The sequence below is a fragment of the Sparus aurata genome, chromosome 14, assembly GCF_900880675.1.
Source record: "Sparus aurata chromosome 14, fSpaAur1.1, whole genome shotgun sequence".
Classification (NCBI taxonomy): domain Eukaryota; kingdom Metazoa; phylum Chordata; class Actinopteri; order Spariformes; family Sparidae; genus Sparus; species Sparus aurata.
In genome coordinates this window covers 7,942,583-7,958,663 of record NC_044200.1, presented here as the reverse complement: position 1 = coordinate 7,958,663, position 16,081 = coordinate 7,942,583, and the positions used below count along the sequence as shown (strand labels likewise).

Sequence of the window (16,081 nt, the reverse complement as noted above, 5' to 3'; positions counted from 1 at the left end):
GCCATACAGTGGATATATTGATGCATAGAGCACAGCCTGCTGGGAGAAACCAGACACTGCACATCCTTATTGGTAAAGGGGCAGCAAAATATAGAGGGCAATTTTAAATTAAGGGCATGAATAAAAGTTAAGGCTATCAATACATAAAGAGTTGTGTTATTTTTCATTTAAAGTTGCCAGCTGATCTACTCGGAGTAAAGACGCACTTATGTATCGGTGTCATCTGTATTTTTGGAGTAGGGAGTGACAAGTTATAATAGTAGGAAGCCGACTACGTGTTTGTGGTTTTTTTTGCTGGTTGTCCAGCTACACTCATATCTGCATAGTGGTTAACTACACAAATTACTAAAATAAAATATAACTCCCAAACAAATTTAGGCCATAAAAAGAAAAGAAAACTGGAATTTGGGTCACTCTATGCCAGCTCAACTTTTCCCAGTTCGAGTTATGGTTTTTTGCACAACTTGTTCTAATTGTATGTATGTATTCATTTTAATAGTCATTGAGCCTGCTTATCATTGGGTTCAGGAAACTTGCACGTACCAGCTTATAATGGCTTGTTTTGTTGCATACTAGAAGAGATGCCAACCTGCTTTCTAATTGGACAAAATATCAATCTTAATTCCTTAGCTCAATACTCAAGCAGTCTCTTGGCTCGATTAGTCATGAATATCCATTATTGCTGATTATGATCATAAGTTGTAGCATTCTAGTAGCGCTAAGTATTAATCCAGCTTGGACGTTGTGTACAGAGCCAAAGCTGACATTCCTGGCACTTTCTATGAGTGGTAGTTTTTGCTTGTTTATGATCTGTGAACAAGTGTGGGGTTCTTCTTTGTGCTATGTTTTGTCAAAGTTTTGTATCACATGATCATTTTTTAACAAACTACCAAGTTTGGTAAAGCGCTGTAGCTTAGTTTATCAAACTAGATTTCTCCTTGTAGTTTCTGCCCTTTGCTCTAGTTCAGCTCCTTCTAGTGTGGAGTATTTGGTAGCTTGCAAAAGCAATGCTTTAATAGCTTACTTAACAGCGAGAGTAGCAATTAAAAGTGTTTTACAATCATCCAATATTGCACTGGTCATAACATTTACAATATATTGCATAACATGGTGAAAAAACAAACCCACAACAATAAAAGTCTAACCATCACTTTTGTCCTACACAAGGAAAGCTCACTGCTGATTCACAGAGTAAACACGGAGGAGACAAAGTTTGACGGATCATGTAATGACAACCTTCAACTTTATGCGAGCCAGACTGATTGATTCTCAATGCACGTGTTCAAAGGCAAAGCTGAGGTAGGATTGTAGAATATCCTCTGAAAGATTGACTGAGAGACTTTTATTGTCAAGTAGGTGCACATCTGGAGACTGTACAGTGATTGTTTGGATTAATGACCCCTGTATTATTGGTGTTACTGACCCTGCTCATGTTCTTGTGTTGTCTATCTATATATTTTCTTTTAGGGATAACATAGACGTGGAGATTTTTTTACTTTTGACACTGATGATCCCCTGACTCTCTCAACACTGTCCTCTCTGTTAATATTTTTGTTTTATAGTGAAATATCTCTTCAACTGTTAGCATGCTAAGAAGCTCAACTAATACGATGACCACGATAAAACATTAGACCTGCTAGACATCTGAACATTAGCATTGTTGGTGTGGGAAAGTTAGCATCTTGTGTTTAGCATTTTGCCCAAAGCATTAACACAACAGCTTCACAGTGATAGCCGCAGACTCCTGTTATCAACTGGTTAGGTAGGTCCTACCAACTTTATCTGCAAAACTGATTTCACCACATGGGAGCAACAGAAACAAGCTCTGAACACATTAATGACATATTGTTAGATTAAAGATGATTGAACACATTAATGACATATTGTTAGCTTAAAGATGATTTGGCTAACCTGTTAGCATACAGATTGCTTTTTATACTGTGAGCAGTTAGAGAAACAGCAATCTGGATTGTGTCTCTGGCCACATGATTAATGTAATTCAGTATTCACATTTTTTTTTAGCATTTAGCAGTAGCTATTTGGCTTTTTTGCTGTTAAATGTTCTGTCACTAGCTAACCGCTAACTTTGTCTGCTGTGTGGTGATGGGAAAAGAGCTTCAAGTGTTTTTTTGGCCTCTATTTGCACATAATTTTCTTTCCAATTAATCACTACAAGCGATGAAGAAATCATTGGTTCTATAGTTAATATTAAAATATTGATTATAGCTGTTTTAAGGCGGACCATAACAGATGTATAGTGGGTCACTCTGTGCAGATGAAAAAGGTGAATCCCGAGTAAACTGAGGCACAAAAAAAGTGTCTTTAATACTTACAGATATGCTATATATATATATATATATGACAATCAAAAAAAATGTAAAAGAAAAATAAACAAAGAAAGAAATTATGTAAAAACTCAAATATGACAATACACATAATATATCTACCAACATATCTAAGTCAATATGTAAATTCTCCTTATTAACAGTAAGTGTAGTTATTTATTAATGATACATCATAATCAACAACTACCAATATAGCACAATCAAGTCTGACTTAAGCTCCACTCACATTCCACTGTCCAAACTGTAGTGAACTTATCCAGACAAACACTGGTGAGTCAGAGGGTTATATGAACGTTCATGACCTTTAGGGTTTGTGTAAATGATGTGATGTAACAAGAAGTGTGTGCAATGTGAAAGAGATGTCCAGACGTGTCTAATGTCGGTGGGGTACAATAACCAAAAGTCAAAATAACGGTGACATGTGAACACAGTTCTTTTAACTCACTCTGAACTCAAACACACTCGAAACCTAAACTGCAGCCCCTCTTCACTGTCCACTGTTCAACAGAGGCTATAGCTTAGGCAGTAAAGTATCAGAAACTCACTGTCAATGAAACACATGAAAGAAAACATTCTTAATAACTGAAAACAAGACATTGATAATAATTCATGTCACTAAATGTCGCTACTGCATCTCAGGCCACATCCACTTACACTGTCTTGTACTTGTTTTTAAAACTATACACTGTACATACTGTATATTTAACATCTACTGTTTACATGTCTGCCAGCTGTCACTGAACATACAGTAAATCACTTTGAATGTAAAGCTTTACAATTAGATATAACTATCATTTCCTGACTTTGTGTTATTCAAGTATAAATGATGGACACAATCTTCTTCAAATACAGTATTTGACATATTTTGCTCCGTCTTATTCTGAAATATAAGCGTTTCAGAGGTGAACATCATCATAAGTGAATTGTGTTTTCGTAAGGATTCCTTGTTCACACAGTTGTACAACATAATGTTCCCATTATGTTTTTCTTGACTGTTTTGAAGCACACCTGAAACTGACCTCTAGGTTTATGTGTTTTAGTAGTTTTGTAGAGATGATTTATGTTTATGTTAAAGCTCTTGTCAGGATCTTTGACCTCTGAAGTGAAGAAACAGCAAGTGTTGTTTTCAGAACAATGTGTAAAAAAATTAATTGTACTGCTGAAAGACAAAAGGGTGCAAACACTGAACCATCACCGCGTTTAGTCAAGCTCAGCACTTGTATAAAATCTGTCTTTCATCTACATCACACAATGGCAATGCCTCCCTAAAACCCATTAAATGGTACTCTCCTTGTCTGTGTCATCTTTGTTTGTGTCAATGTTGATGCTGGCATGTCCATTGGCCCGGCTCTCACCCTCCAGTCCATTTTCCTTGGCTTGATTCCTCAGTGCTAACTTCTTCTGTCTCTTGACAATTTTGAGGTAGAGGTTTCCCCACAGCATGTTGGATAGCAAGTAAAGTCCAGTAATCAACCCCATGAATGTCATTCTGGAAGAAAAACACATTTGGCCACATCAAGATGTTTTCTCCACATTTTGAGTACATACATTGATGTTTCAATCTGACTTCAGAGCTAAAAATGGTCTGTCGAATGAACATTTTATATGAATTAAAAGTTGTTAGCAGAATCTGATGTATTTATACTTGAAAGAATCAGCCTAACAGTACCTACTTATTGCATTGACAAGTGGTTTTACACAGGATTGTGTGCAGGACTAGTTCTTCGGATTTTATACAGATTAAACAAATGAGATTTAAGATATTGATTCAATATATTATTAAGCTTAAATAGCCCTTTCGTTTTACCTTTGGACAGAGCCAGGCTAGCTGTTTCAACCTTCTCCAGTCTTTACGCTAAGCTAGGCTAAAATGTGGGTGCTGGATGTAGCTTCATATTGAGGACAAAGACCTCTGAAAATAAATAAGTATATAGAAGTATGTTTCTTAAAATATGGAAATATTGCTTTAAAGGCACAACATGTAAGAACTGACCACCATTGAGCTTGTGCTCAAAACAAATAGGGGGAGCTTATCAGCAAAATAAACGCTAACTGGTGCTAACTGGTGCTAACTGTACCTGCTGTAAGCAAGTGAGAGTAGTTCAGTTTTTCTTCCACACAGCTCAGGTTCAGACTGGGAGCTTGTTTGGGTGTTTACTCTACGAGCACGGGTGCTTCGGACTGGGATGGGAGGGGGCTAGCTGGCTAGCATGCTAACTTCAGTGGATATCTCTGCAGCACAATACATCGACGTCATCAAATCAAAACTGTTCTAAAATTATCACATTCTGTTAATAACTGTAGTGGATCTGGAATGTTTTCAACTAAGATTCTTCCATATTACACCTTTAAACTTACACACATAATCAGTATTGTATCTGATCTTGATTGCACATAGCAATGTCATAAAAAAGTGGTATTTGTATTGTATTGTATTGTATTGTATCTGGATTTTATCTTTAAACTGTCAGGAAAATAAGATCCTGGTTTCACCATACCTAAATGCATTAGCATCATACAGTCGACATGCGCCGCGGCCTCCGCACTGCTTGGTGCCCCACTTCAAACAGGTTCGGTCGATCAGTGCTCCGAAATATATTGGAGGAGGTATCCCACCTGACAAAAAATAAAGTTATAATTTTTTTTTTTTTTTTTTTTAACAATATGGTCCTGAGAGCTAAACAGTTAAGGAACAAAATGCAATGTTGTGTACTACATTGCAACAGTATATTATGTATTTTTCAGTACTCACCAAGAGTCCTGACTATCAGTGTTTGCATACCCAAAGCCAGCGCCTTCAAATCTGGCTGGATCGACCTGGAAGATTACCCAAAGATTATCACATAAGACATTGAAATCAGCATTTTAGCTTCAAGAATAAACAAACAACAATCCAATATTGCCTTCAATAGTGTTACAGAAGCAGTCCACACATAATGTTGATGTTTGCATTTTAAAGCCATAACAAAAAGCTTCAGTGTCTCTGACCTGAGCATCACGATGTATCCTGGCGTGCCCCCACAGGCAGAAATGAAGGACCCTGTTACGGACAAAGCCATGTAGATTTTGAAGATGCGATCACAGTCTGTCTTCCTCGGGCACTGGCCCAGCACTGCGGACATGTTCATGGCTGGAGATTTCATCTCACCGACGCAGGTACAGTTGTGAAAAACCTGAAGGAAGAGCACAGAGATGTGAATAATTACCTTTGACTGTGGAATGTACATACTGGTGGTGTTGTTTCCACATGCTGTTTGGAGAACAACTTGGTTTCCATGACTGAAATACTAATTAACCCTTTACATTTCCCTGATATAGGTTCAGGATGAGCACACTCATTCTCCCACAGGGACACATCCTGTTGATTGTAAGGACCCCATGGTCTTTACACTTTAACCAGCCTCTGGAGAATAGTAACATTTTCAGTATGTTCGTTGTTTCAAATCAACACCTTCATATTGTGAGCTGAAATAAACATGGTAGCTGTTAGGAGGAATATGTGGGACATTAACATCTATAGTATAAAATTCTTATGACGATATGTGATGTGACGATTAAATACCAGATTTTTCCAGAAACACAGAATGTGCTTAAATGTGTTATTCTCACAAAGTTCGGCTTTTGGGCAGAAATTTGAATAAATATCAATTCTAACATGTCCTCGGTCCGGCTGTATTGCATTCTGGTCAATAGAGCTTCCATTTTCTTTCCTATGTTGTGTGTCTGCCTGTTATCAGTCTCATATTTAATTTACCAGACTTATCCATTACTATAATGTAACTATATGATGACGACGTATATAGCGGTACACGTTGTCTTACCATTTCTCTGCCAGTGCCGGTGGAGGTCTGGCAGCCAGCCAGGCAGGGCGAGGCATACGTCATTCCATTGTAGGCGCATACTGGGTCCCAGTGCTTCATTGAGCAGGAGCAGCCCATGTTGCACTGTGACAGCAAAGTCTGCTGGTTGTAGGACACTTGAGTATCCCTGATGCACACGGACATGAAAAGTCACAAATGAGTACATTAATTTCCATGAAGATCATCTTTTCAGTTGCAAACATTGACCATAATTAGGCTTTAGTAATACATTTTCCCCGTGAAGTAATACTACAAACAACAACATAAAAACATAAAAAAGTACAAAGACTGAGTCATAGGAAGCTCTGAAATGCACCCAGCCAATCACCGACTTCTATTTTCGTGTGAAAGGATGGCTTGCATGTCACTCACCCCTGATATGAGACAGTAAGACCTGCCACCTCTGCATTGTCGCAGCTGATGAAGACCTGAATGGAAAGCAGACAGAGAGACCCAACAGAGGCAGCGAATGCCACCCTGGCTGCCCCAATGACACCCAGCTTGAAGCGTTTCAGTACAAAACCTCCGGTGATGATGCCCAGGGCTACTGCTGGCAGGTTCAGTATACCTGGATGGATGAATAAATGGTTGAATTAATGGATCGATGAAAAGGATTGGAGAATTGACAATATAAAACATATAAGACACAATATCATGGATGCCATTGTTATGTTGATAGTACGCAGTATTACTGTTTTAATCATTTAACTTGTATGCTACTTTTAGCCGAACATACTCTATATCCAACATATCCATTACTTAAACTATTTTAACATTTTCTTTTTGTATTTAGATCATTTATCAAACAATTTCAGCAAGCTGTTTTGGCTAGTTATGTATAACTTTTAGCCAACTTGTCTAACTATTAGTATTTATCCAATGCGTTTTGGTATAAACATAATAATAACCGTTTATCCATTACTTTCAGCTCAGCACAGGTGTTACAACTTATACAATATCTGGACTTTTTTTTCCCAATTAGTCGAGTTCCTCCACATTTTTTTATGTACTCCATGAAGTCAAAGTACAGCTGGTTGCTTGCAATCACTTAACTTGAATTAAAGACATAATGCAGGCTCATTTGCAACATCTATGTATGACCGCAGCAGGACAGTAAAGAAACAGGAAATGGAAGAGGGTGAGACATGAACCATGATACCAATAGGTCAGTTCTTCTGGGGTTGGGATCAGACGGTAGTATTTTTGTTGTAGTCGAATGTGACTGGAGTGAAAATCCACTTCCAAGTCACCCTCTAACATCTACTGCTACTGCCATGGTGGATCAATATGATGATAAGAGGCGCTGGGTCTGAGATATGCAACCAGACAGTTGGCATTCAAGATCAAATCCATAAGATGTCATAAGCTTTTTGTATAAAAAATTATTTTGGCCAGCAGCCAATTGTTGTTGTTGTTCTAATTTTACGTGTCATAATTTGTGGTTGTACAACAATGAAGTTAAATGATCTATATTCCAACAAAAACAGAGCTAGCCGCGCTGGTAAACAGTCATAAAAAAGCTAATCATAGCTCAGGGTGCTACTTTACAGGCACACACAAAAGGAGATCCCACAGTGGGCTACCTAGTGCTTACAATTCAGGTCAACTTTATCTCTCGCATTCACACTTCCCTTTAATAACATCATTGTTTCAGTTGCCTTGGGCAACAGAGAGCAGTGAGCAGAGGGAATCAGGGTCAGTTTTTGCTCTTTACCTATGAGAAAAATGGCCTTGGAGGCTGATTGACCATAGACTTGCTCCAAGAACTTTGGCTTGAAGGTGATCATGCCAATGAAGCCGTTGACAGACACCAGGTAGGTGAGAATCATCAGTGTGAAGATGGTGTTCTTGAAAAGCCTCCTCAGAGATGGAACAAAATCTGGTGAAGAACAAAACACAGAGATTTTAGCAAATGTTTAGGATAACGAATACTTCATTCTGGAGTGAATGTAAAAGTGTAAAAGTGATTTAGTATCATTATGTGTTTGCCTAGGAAAGAACAGCTTATTAAGAAATTGAATATCTGTATATTGATGTATATCCATGTCTATAGGCATCCATAACAAATGTCTACACTTATATCTATCTAAATTTCCAATAATACCTAATCTAACATTACACAATGTAATCATTTATCTGTCGCACTAATTTCTCTCACGCATATTACGCATAATGTCTACCAGTTAACTTTACATTATATTATTAAATAACCTCTTAATTGTTCATTGGTCTATTGTCTATCATTTAAAGCTGTTTTTATTGTGAACATTATTCTTATCTTTTGTTTCTTTTTGGAAATAATATCACTTTCAAATAATATTTTACAACAGTGCAACATTGAGGAGATGCAATTTGTGTAAGTCTGATATAATGTTGTGTAATATATTATGGCATGACAGGGCCTTAGCTTAAGAAACAGTGGTCACGTGTCCTGATGTGTCATTCAACTCTTGCCCAGATTGCCTGACGGTCCAGGCTTCAGGGTTACATGGTCTTGGCTCTGGTTGGTTAGGACCATAACTGTTTAATGATTAAACACATTGACCCTGGCAACTATTTGAACAGTGGCACTTAAAATATTAGAAGTAGTTTATGGCATGCTGTTGCTCAGCTGCTCATAGATAAAGCCTTTCGGACCAGACATTCATTAAGCTTCACGGTTTGTGGTCTTTTGTATGCCAACACCACGTTAGCCCAAAAAAACTAATCCCAGTGCTTCATAGTGTTTAGATGGTACCTTTAGCCAGCTCCTGGAAGGTAACTGGCTTCTCCTTCTCCTCGTGATCCTGGTTTTCTTCTGGCAGGAAGTTCCCCTGCTCTGCCACAGTGGCGAGCTCTGTACTTTTACTCTGGCTCTCCTCTTCTCCTTGCTTGGGCAAAGACTTGGGCAGGAACCAGAATGGTATACTGGACAGCATGATTATGGTGCCAGTCACTATGAAGCCCAGCCACCAGGCACCCACCCAGCGGGAGTCCTTATAGTTGATGGTGACACCATCTGGGAGAGGAGCAAAGACCACAGGTTAGAAAGTGGATTGTGTTTACAGGACTTCCATGGTAGAACTGAGTCTTTTTTTATCCCAACAGCTGAGACATAAACAGGAGGATGGGACCGTTCAGGGACCATTGATGGTGCTAGTCCATGCAGTAAATATTGAACTAATCCCACTATGACAACAGAATGAAATGTTGTGAAATCCTGAATCCAAAACAAACTTAATTGCTCTTTAACAATGAACTTGCCATGTAGGTCCAAGGAGATGAAGGATCAACTATTTCGTGCTTAAGTGTAATAGGTCTGCGTACAGCCAACAGTAATACAATCATAATAGGTAAGACCTAAGGATACAAAATGACAACATTTCCCCCAAAATATCAAAAGTACTGTAGTACCAATTGTCATCCCTTGACATGGAAAAGTCGCCTACCTAAGTCCACAGATCCAATGTCCACATAGATCTTGGCAAGGTAGGACCCGAGCATGAACCCAAACATAGGTCCTAAGATTCCTACTGTATGGATGCAGGCTGGAGAATGGAAGAAAACTGTTATGTACTGATATGGTTCTATTATCAAGCAACAATCAGATTATACACGATAGACACAGAGAAAAAAAAAAACAACAAACACCAGTGACAGGACATTAGCTCATACTTAACATTCTGGAGTAAATACTGATTGCACGGTGTAATGGCTGTAGAAAAAATGACACCATATATAGATTGGTTCCCTATAAACCTCGCTTCCACTATGCTATTCGGTCTATCGCCAGGCTGGATTTTACCCTTAAAAACAAAGATTGCATTGCAGCAAAAGGAAGTGTGTCTGCCACTGCACAACCTACACAGGAAGGGGCACTGATTTACCTGGTCACTATCCTCATATAACAGTGGAACAACTGGAAAACTCTGTTTCACTACATGTCAAACTGGGATTCTTCCAATTGTTTGGGCTGTGGACTGTCAGCGACTGTTGCCAGGCCATTAACAGTAGCCATGTTTCTAATGCTGTTATTGAAACAGCTGTGCCAAGAGTAAACAACAGGGAAACACGAGGAGTAGGTAAAGTTGAAAAATCTACTTTAGGTTAATTAAAGGAACAAAACTAACACAAACAAGAACGAGAATAAACTAACACAGTAATAAGTGTACAATGTGTCATAAAAAAATCATTAAGACAGTAGGAACTGACCCAAATAGAAAGGAGTGTTCTCTTCTCTTGAGAAGTCATCCAGGTAGGACACACCCAGAGGCATGATGGGAGTCTCTCCAATTCCACGCAGCATGTTCCCCAGGAACACATAGATCCACAGAGACGAGCCAGCTGCCTTTTCACAAGCTGAAAGAATAAAAAACGTAGTATCATGTTTTGTATCATATCTAAGATGGACAAGTGACTGAAACCTCAAACCTGAGAGGTCCTACATGTAAGTCAGTGAGTGTGTTTGCCCTGTACCTGTTCTGGTCTCTACATCAGGTGTCTCATCCTCACTCAGACTGTGGTTGGAGTGACAGGGCAGTGCGCTCTCACTGCTGTTGACAGATATGCTGTGAGACACGCTGGTCTCGTATTTATACCTGGAAAATATTGAGAATGAACACATGACACATCCATGGCTTGAACGTATTTTCTGAAAATTACAGTGCATATGAATAGTGAATGGTGCGCATACACAATCTGCACGAACGTTACACATGCAGATTGTTATAGACTTTGTGTTATATTAACATTTCCTGGAGGCAGCTCTGGATTGTAGGCTTGAAAACACATTCATGTAACATCTGTAGCATCACTCATAAGATTAAGAAGATGTCCGGTGTTACAGACGATTTAAATTGGAGCTGAAACAGGGCAGAGACTGGGGTATATGCCGCTTCACTGGGGCAAGCAGGAGGGCCAATTACAATCAAGGCATACAGCGCACCAGAAGCATACTGCATGTGTCTTTAGATCTCAATATCTCAAGATCTCCAACAGCTTTAAAAACTGACAGTGCCCCAGCATCACTGTGAGAAAATAGATTTTTATATCATTGTATATTACTTTAGTAAAGTTTGCAATTTGCCCCACTAGGGCCTAAGATCAACTTAGGTGGGTCATGCACGATTACCAGTCCTCTTACCCTGTCTTGTACCTGGGCCTTGTGTCAAATATAGTTCAAACACTTTTATTTGACTTCATATTGTGCTTATTTGGTTATAAGATTTTGTTTAAAAAAATGACCACGAACATATTAACACAGAGAAAACCCATGTCCAAGTAGTTTTATTTCTGCACATACTACTGCATTAGTCTGCATGTAAGCAACAGGGTACATGTTGCTCCCAAACAGGTTAATACCACCATATCTACACTGGACTAATTGAAATGAGTTGTAATTTGATTATATTGTATATATGTTGTGTTGTCCCTTATATTTTGCAAGAGGCTTTAAAGGAAAGATTCAGCAAAAACTTTCAAACGTTCCATGATTGTACAGGTTGAGTAGATAATGACTTTAAGTTTTGGGGTGAACCCTTCCTTTAATCCAATTTATTGTCTCTAGAATAACTGCACCCCTGATGCTTCTCATTGTGGTTCAATTAAATCCAAAACGTTTCTGTTCCTGCCAGCTCTGCCCTTAAGAACCAATGTAAATCATTACTGCATTACTACAGGATAAACCTTGGCAAGGCCACAGTATGACTGATACAAAATGAGAATAGAAGAAGAAAAAAGGAAACTGTGTACTGACGGTCCCTGCAAGAAGTGAGGCAGGGCTATGAGATAGGATCCAGTAGCCATGATCACACAGCCGATAGCAATGAGCCGGGGACGATGGAGCTTAGCACCAAAGTAGCTCACAAAGGCTATTACCAACAGGTTGCCTGGGGAAGGAGAAGAGTTAAAAAAAAAAAAAAAAAAAACAATGAATGAGTGAATGAATGGATTTATCGGCTCAAAGGAATAGTTTAAAATTTCAGAAAATATGCACTGTCACTTCCTTGCAGAGAAACAATAAGCCTGATAAAGTCCACCTACAAGCACCTGTGAAGCGGTCTAATTATATCTTGTTTGTTTAATCCAAGTGTTAAAAATAGCACATTTTACAAGGATTACTGCACCAGACTATTGTTTGGCAGCGAGCAGGGACATATTGCAGTTAGCCTGGCCAGCCGCTCTGCTAAAGCTCACTTATTAACATGTAACATCTAATTGATTGTATCCAGACAAAAACTAAAGTGTAAAAGCTTCACGACAACCACAAAGTGATGGTAAGCAAAGACCACGGAAGTTTCCGCTCTCACCCTAGCTGTTATAATCTACTAATCTGCAGTGAATATAACATTTAATTTGTTGAAGCCATACAAAAACTCAAATCAATGCATTTAAATTGGATGGAGAGCAAGGCTAGGTTTCATAAGCATCCACATATAAGAATGGTATCAATCAATTATCTCTCTCCCTGCAAGAAAGCAAAGAAGCGTAGTCCACCAAATGTCTGACTTTTCCTTTGAGAGTTCGGAATGCTGCCTTGATCTACTTTATAAAAACTGTAGCTTTGCCATCTTTAAAGAAAAAAGAAAAACACCTGCACATACCCATTTCAAAACTGCCATCTATGACACCAATGAGGGAGCTGGGGATATCAAAGCGCCTCTCAATCTGGGTGATGGAGCTCTTCATATAGGCTCCGCCGAAGGCTTTGGCAAAGAATACAAGCGCCATAGAAGCCAGGAAGAGCTGGGAACACAGAAACACACGACACTCTGTTAGCTGAAACTGTTCCTCTGCATTCAGAGGACGTCTTGTTTGATTTTATTAAAAAAAGAGACGCTCAGATTGATTCACAAATCATCTTCTAATGTGAATACGATGCCAGCTGTGAGAAGATTACGTTAATAATTGTAGTAATCTCTCCTAAAAGACGTCTGAGTGAGAGGATTAATCTGTTTCTTTACAGTCCCAGTCACGCAATGAAAGGTTTCTGAATGAGGCTTATTCCATTACAACGGATAAAGGGATGTAATTGCACCTTGCATTGATGTTAAGGTAGACGGCGATTTACTGTATTACCACATGATAGATTAGGCTCACACACAAGACAACACACACATAGTACTTCACACCTGCTTTCAACACTGATTAGATTTACATTCTCTTACATCACTTGGCTTCATTTCCACATGATGTTATTTGATGGAGGTTAAGGCAACAAGTTGTCGAACCGTGCTTTCACACATGGCTCACCCAAGTAGGTGAAGTAAAAATGTGGTTGTGCTGATTAAATGAAACAATATCAAGTGAAACCTGCAACTTCAATCTGAACATCAGGTCCATCTCAGAGTTTGCTTAATTTACCAGTACAAATTTCTCCTGTGAGCAGCCATATCCTTGCCACAAAGATAGTTAAAGATTAAAAGGGAAATCACACTGGGCTGTAGGTCATGGACTATTCTGAGTACGATCAAAGCAGGGGCGGTTCTAGGGGGGGGGGGCCAACAGGGGCCAGTGCCCCTGTAACTCTGAGTCCGGACCCCCCTGTGGCCCCCCCGACAGGGAGTCCGCATTAATAACACAATGACAGATTTCTTGCAATGATTTTGTTCTGAAGGGAAAGGCAGAAATACAGTGTCTTAGCAGTTTACTGCCCAATCAAATTGCTGAAATTGTAAACACTGTTTTGTCTGAATGAGGGATTTGTCCTTTTTTCCGGGTTGTATGTGCCCCCTTACAAAAAAGCCGGCCCCAACCTGGCCCCCCTATTAAAACTGGTCTAGAACCACCACTGGATCAAAGTATCCCCACTTGCATAACATTAGAAGTTCCACATGTAAACAAAAAGCTCCTCTGCCCTGTCCAGTCTAAGGCCACATTTATGTTTATAAACTATATAATACAAAAAAAAAAAGAAATCCATAATCTTTCAAACGTTTATTACTTTTTCATTATTTCCCAAACTGAGTGATTTAAGTAGAGAATCAGTTTTAGGAGAAAATATCAAATCTTAGGCAGTGAGTTCGAAGCATTTCTGATTGTCAATAAAAAACGTTGCATATGGAGCAATAAATAAATCAAATATTCAAGAGCAGCATCATGCGGATCATCAGTGTGTTTTTTTGATCATCCCTCCAGCAAAGTCTGCAGACATGTAAGCCTTAAAGGGCTCACAATGTCTGCGAGAGAGCCCTCGTGCACTTGACGTTTTATTTGCTGACTTACTGGGGATGGGCCTCAAAGTCTGTGAGGCTGCGAATGTGGACGTTGGGACTGAGCCTTCCAGAGCTTAACATGTTTTTTTCACTTTTTTTTTAACATCTTCACTTTTTAACTGAGCTGCTCTGGTGACTTTTTGCATGAAATTAATATCACCACCCAGTATCAATTGCTACTCAGAGCTGATAATGCCCTATTTCCTTATCTGATCAGTCTGTTATCACAGAGCAGTCCATAAACTGTGCACCAATGACAAATAACTGCAACAATAACAATGTTTTTCTACCTAAAAGACTCTTCAAGGACCACTTAACTAGACTCTCTGCCTTTTCTTTATGCAGTCGTCTGTGAAGGACATACATTTATACCATCATAAACAACTTTGTTCCCAGTTTTTGGTGTCAAAGTCTCCGTTTTATCTGGCCAAAAGAAAAATTAGGCTTTGTCTTGTTAATGCTTTGCCTTTTACGGCCTCATCAGGGGAAGCATTTGTAGGTCATAGATAAGCGACATAGAAATGGCCTAGAAAAACAAATACGTGGAGGTAAGGTTAAAAAAAATCTGGTTCACGGTGAAATTTTGCAACTTGGCACATTAATTTTTGTTAATTTGCGTTCACAATCGCAGATTTAAAAGCCCATACAGGATGCAGTGCAACCCTTTATAACACAAGGAAAAGGTAACATTTCACCAACCTTGAGCTTTGAGCAGCAAGCCTCACGTGTTTTTTTGGACTCTACACTCATGATGCTCCTGTGTGCACGACAGATGTGAGGAAGCACGAAACACAGTACCAAAGGACCTGCAGAAATACAGCTAGAAAATACAAATACAAAGACATGAGCACATCGGAGATTGGGGCAAATTGTGTTCTTTCCATCAGATTTATCACATTTTCTTCAAAATAACCCAAATTCAAAAATACTTTCATCTGAGAAAACAAAGAAAGAAAAACTAAATAAAATTGCGCCTCCAACATTTTTGAAAATCTTATCTTATAGGATTTGGTCGTTGGTTTGCAAATCACAATACCAGTATTTTGCACTAAAACACCAATAAATCAAACATTTCATTCTCTTTCTAAAGGAGACATTCATGCTTTAGAAGTAAAAGTAGTGAAAAACAAGCAGAAAAGTATTTACCTGAGAGGCAGCAACCGTCCTACGAGGGATGGGAAGGATGTGCTAAAGTGGCTGAAGGCTGGCTGTACCTGGCAGGACTTTGCGCTTAAAACAAGAGTCTTATCACAAACTATAACATCACCTGTAATCAGTAACTCAGCCACTTATGTGCACTTGTTGATCATGTCAATAAAAAAAACCCTCCAACCCCTCAGGCAAACAGGCATACGCAAACCCAAACGTGACCACTCTGGCTGGCTGATATCCAGTGGGATGCATGTCCGACCTGCACCGGAAGGTTCAGAGGTTCACCGAATGCAAACACACACACACACACACACACACACATTCATAACCCGCGTACACATCCTCCTCTGTGAACATCATAAGCCTCCCGAGTATCCATCCTTTTGAACGCACAACAAACGGCAGCAGCGTGAAGCTGGCCAAAGCTTATTTTACAAGGCTGCTGCTTCTGTTGGTTTGCTGTTTTCAAAGAATGAAATGCTTTCCTCTCCTGGAGAAAATTCAGCTTTTGTAAGGTTGGGTGTTTCCTTGG

At 39.2% G+C, this 16,081-nt stretch overlaps 1 protein-coding gene across 1 annotated transcript; it reads right to left on the bottom strand.

Moving 5' to 3' along the window:
* Positions 1–2,297: 2,297 nt before the first annotated feature.
* Positions 2,298–15,819, bottom strand: slco1d1 (solute carrier organic anion transporter family, member 1D1). The gene is made up of 15 exons (XM_030440096.1): positions 15,544–15,819; positions 15,097–15,217; positions 12,787–12,928; positions 11,940–12,072; positions 10,661–10,782; positions 10,397–10,543; positions 9,634–9,732; positions 8,943–9,203; positions 7,920–8,084; positions 6,578–6,773; positions 6,167–6,332; positions 5,334–5,518; positions 5,098–5,162; positions 4,844–4,961; positions 2,298–3,834 (listed from the first exon to the last, which is right to left on the bottom strand). Exons 2-15 carry the CDS (start codon positions 15,145–15,147, stop codon positions 3,621–3,623), a joined length of 2,064 nt encoding a protein of 687 aa, XP_030295956.1. The 5' UTR covers positions 15,148–15,217; positions 15,544–15,819; the 3' UTR covers positions 2,298–3,620.
* Between the last annotated feature and the right edge of the window lie 262 nt (positions 15,820–16,081).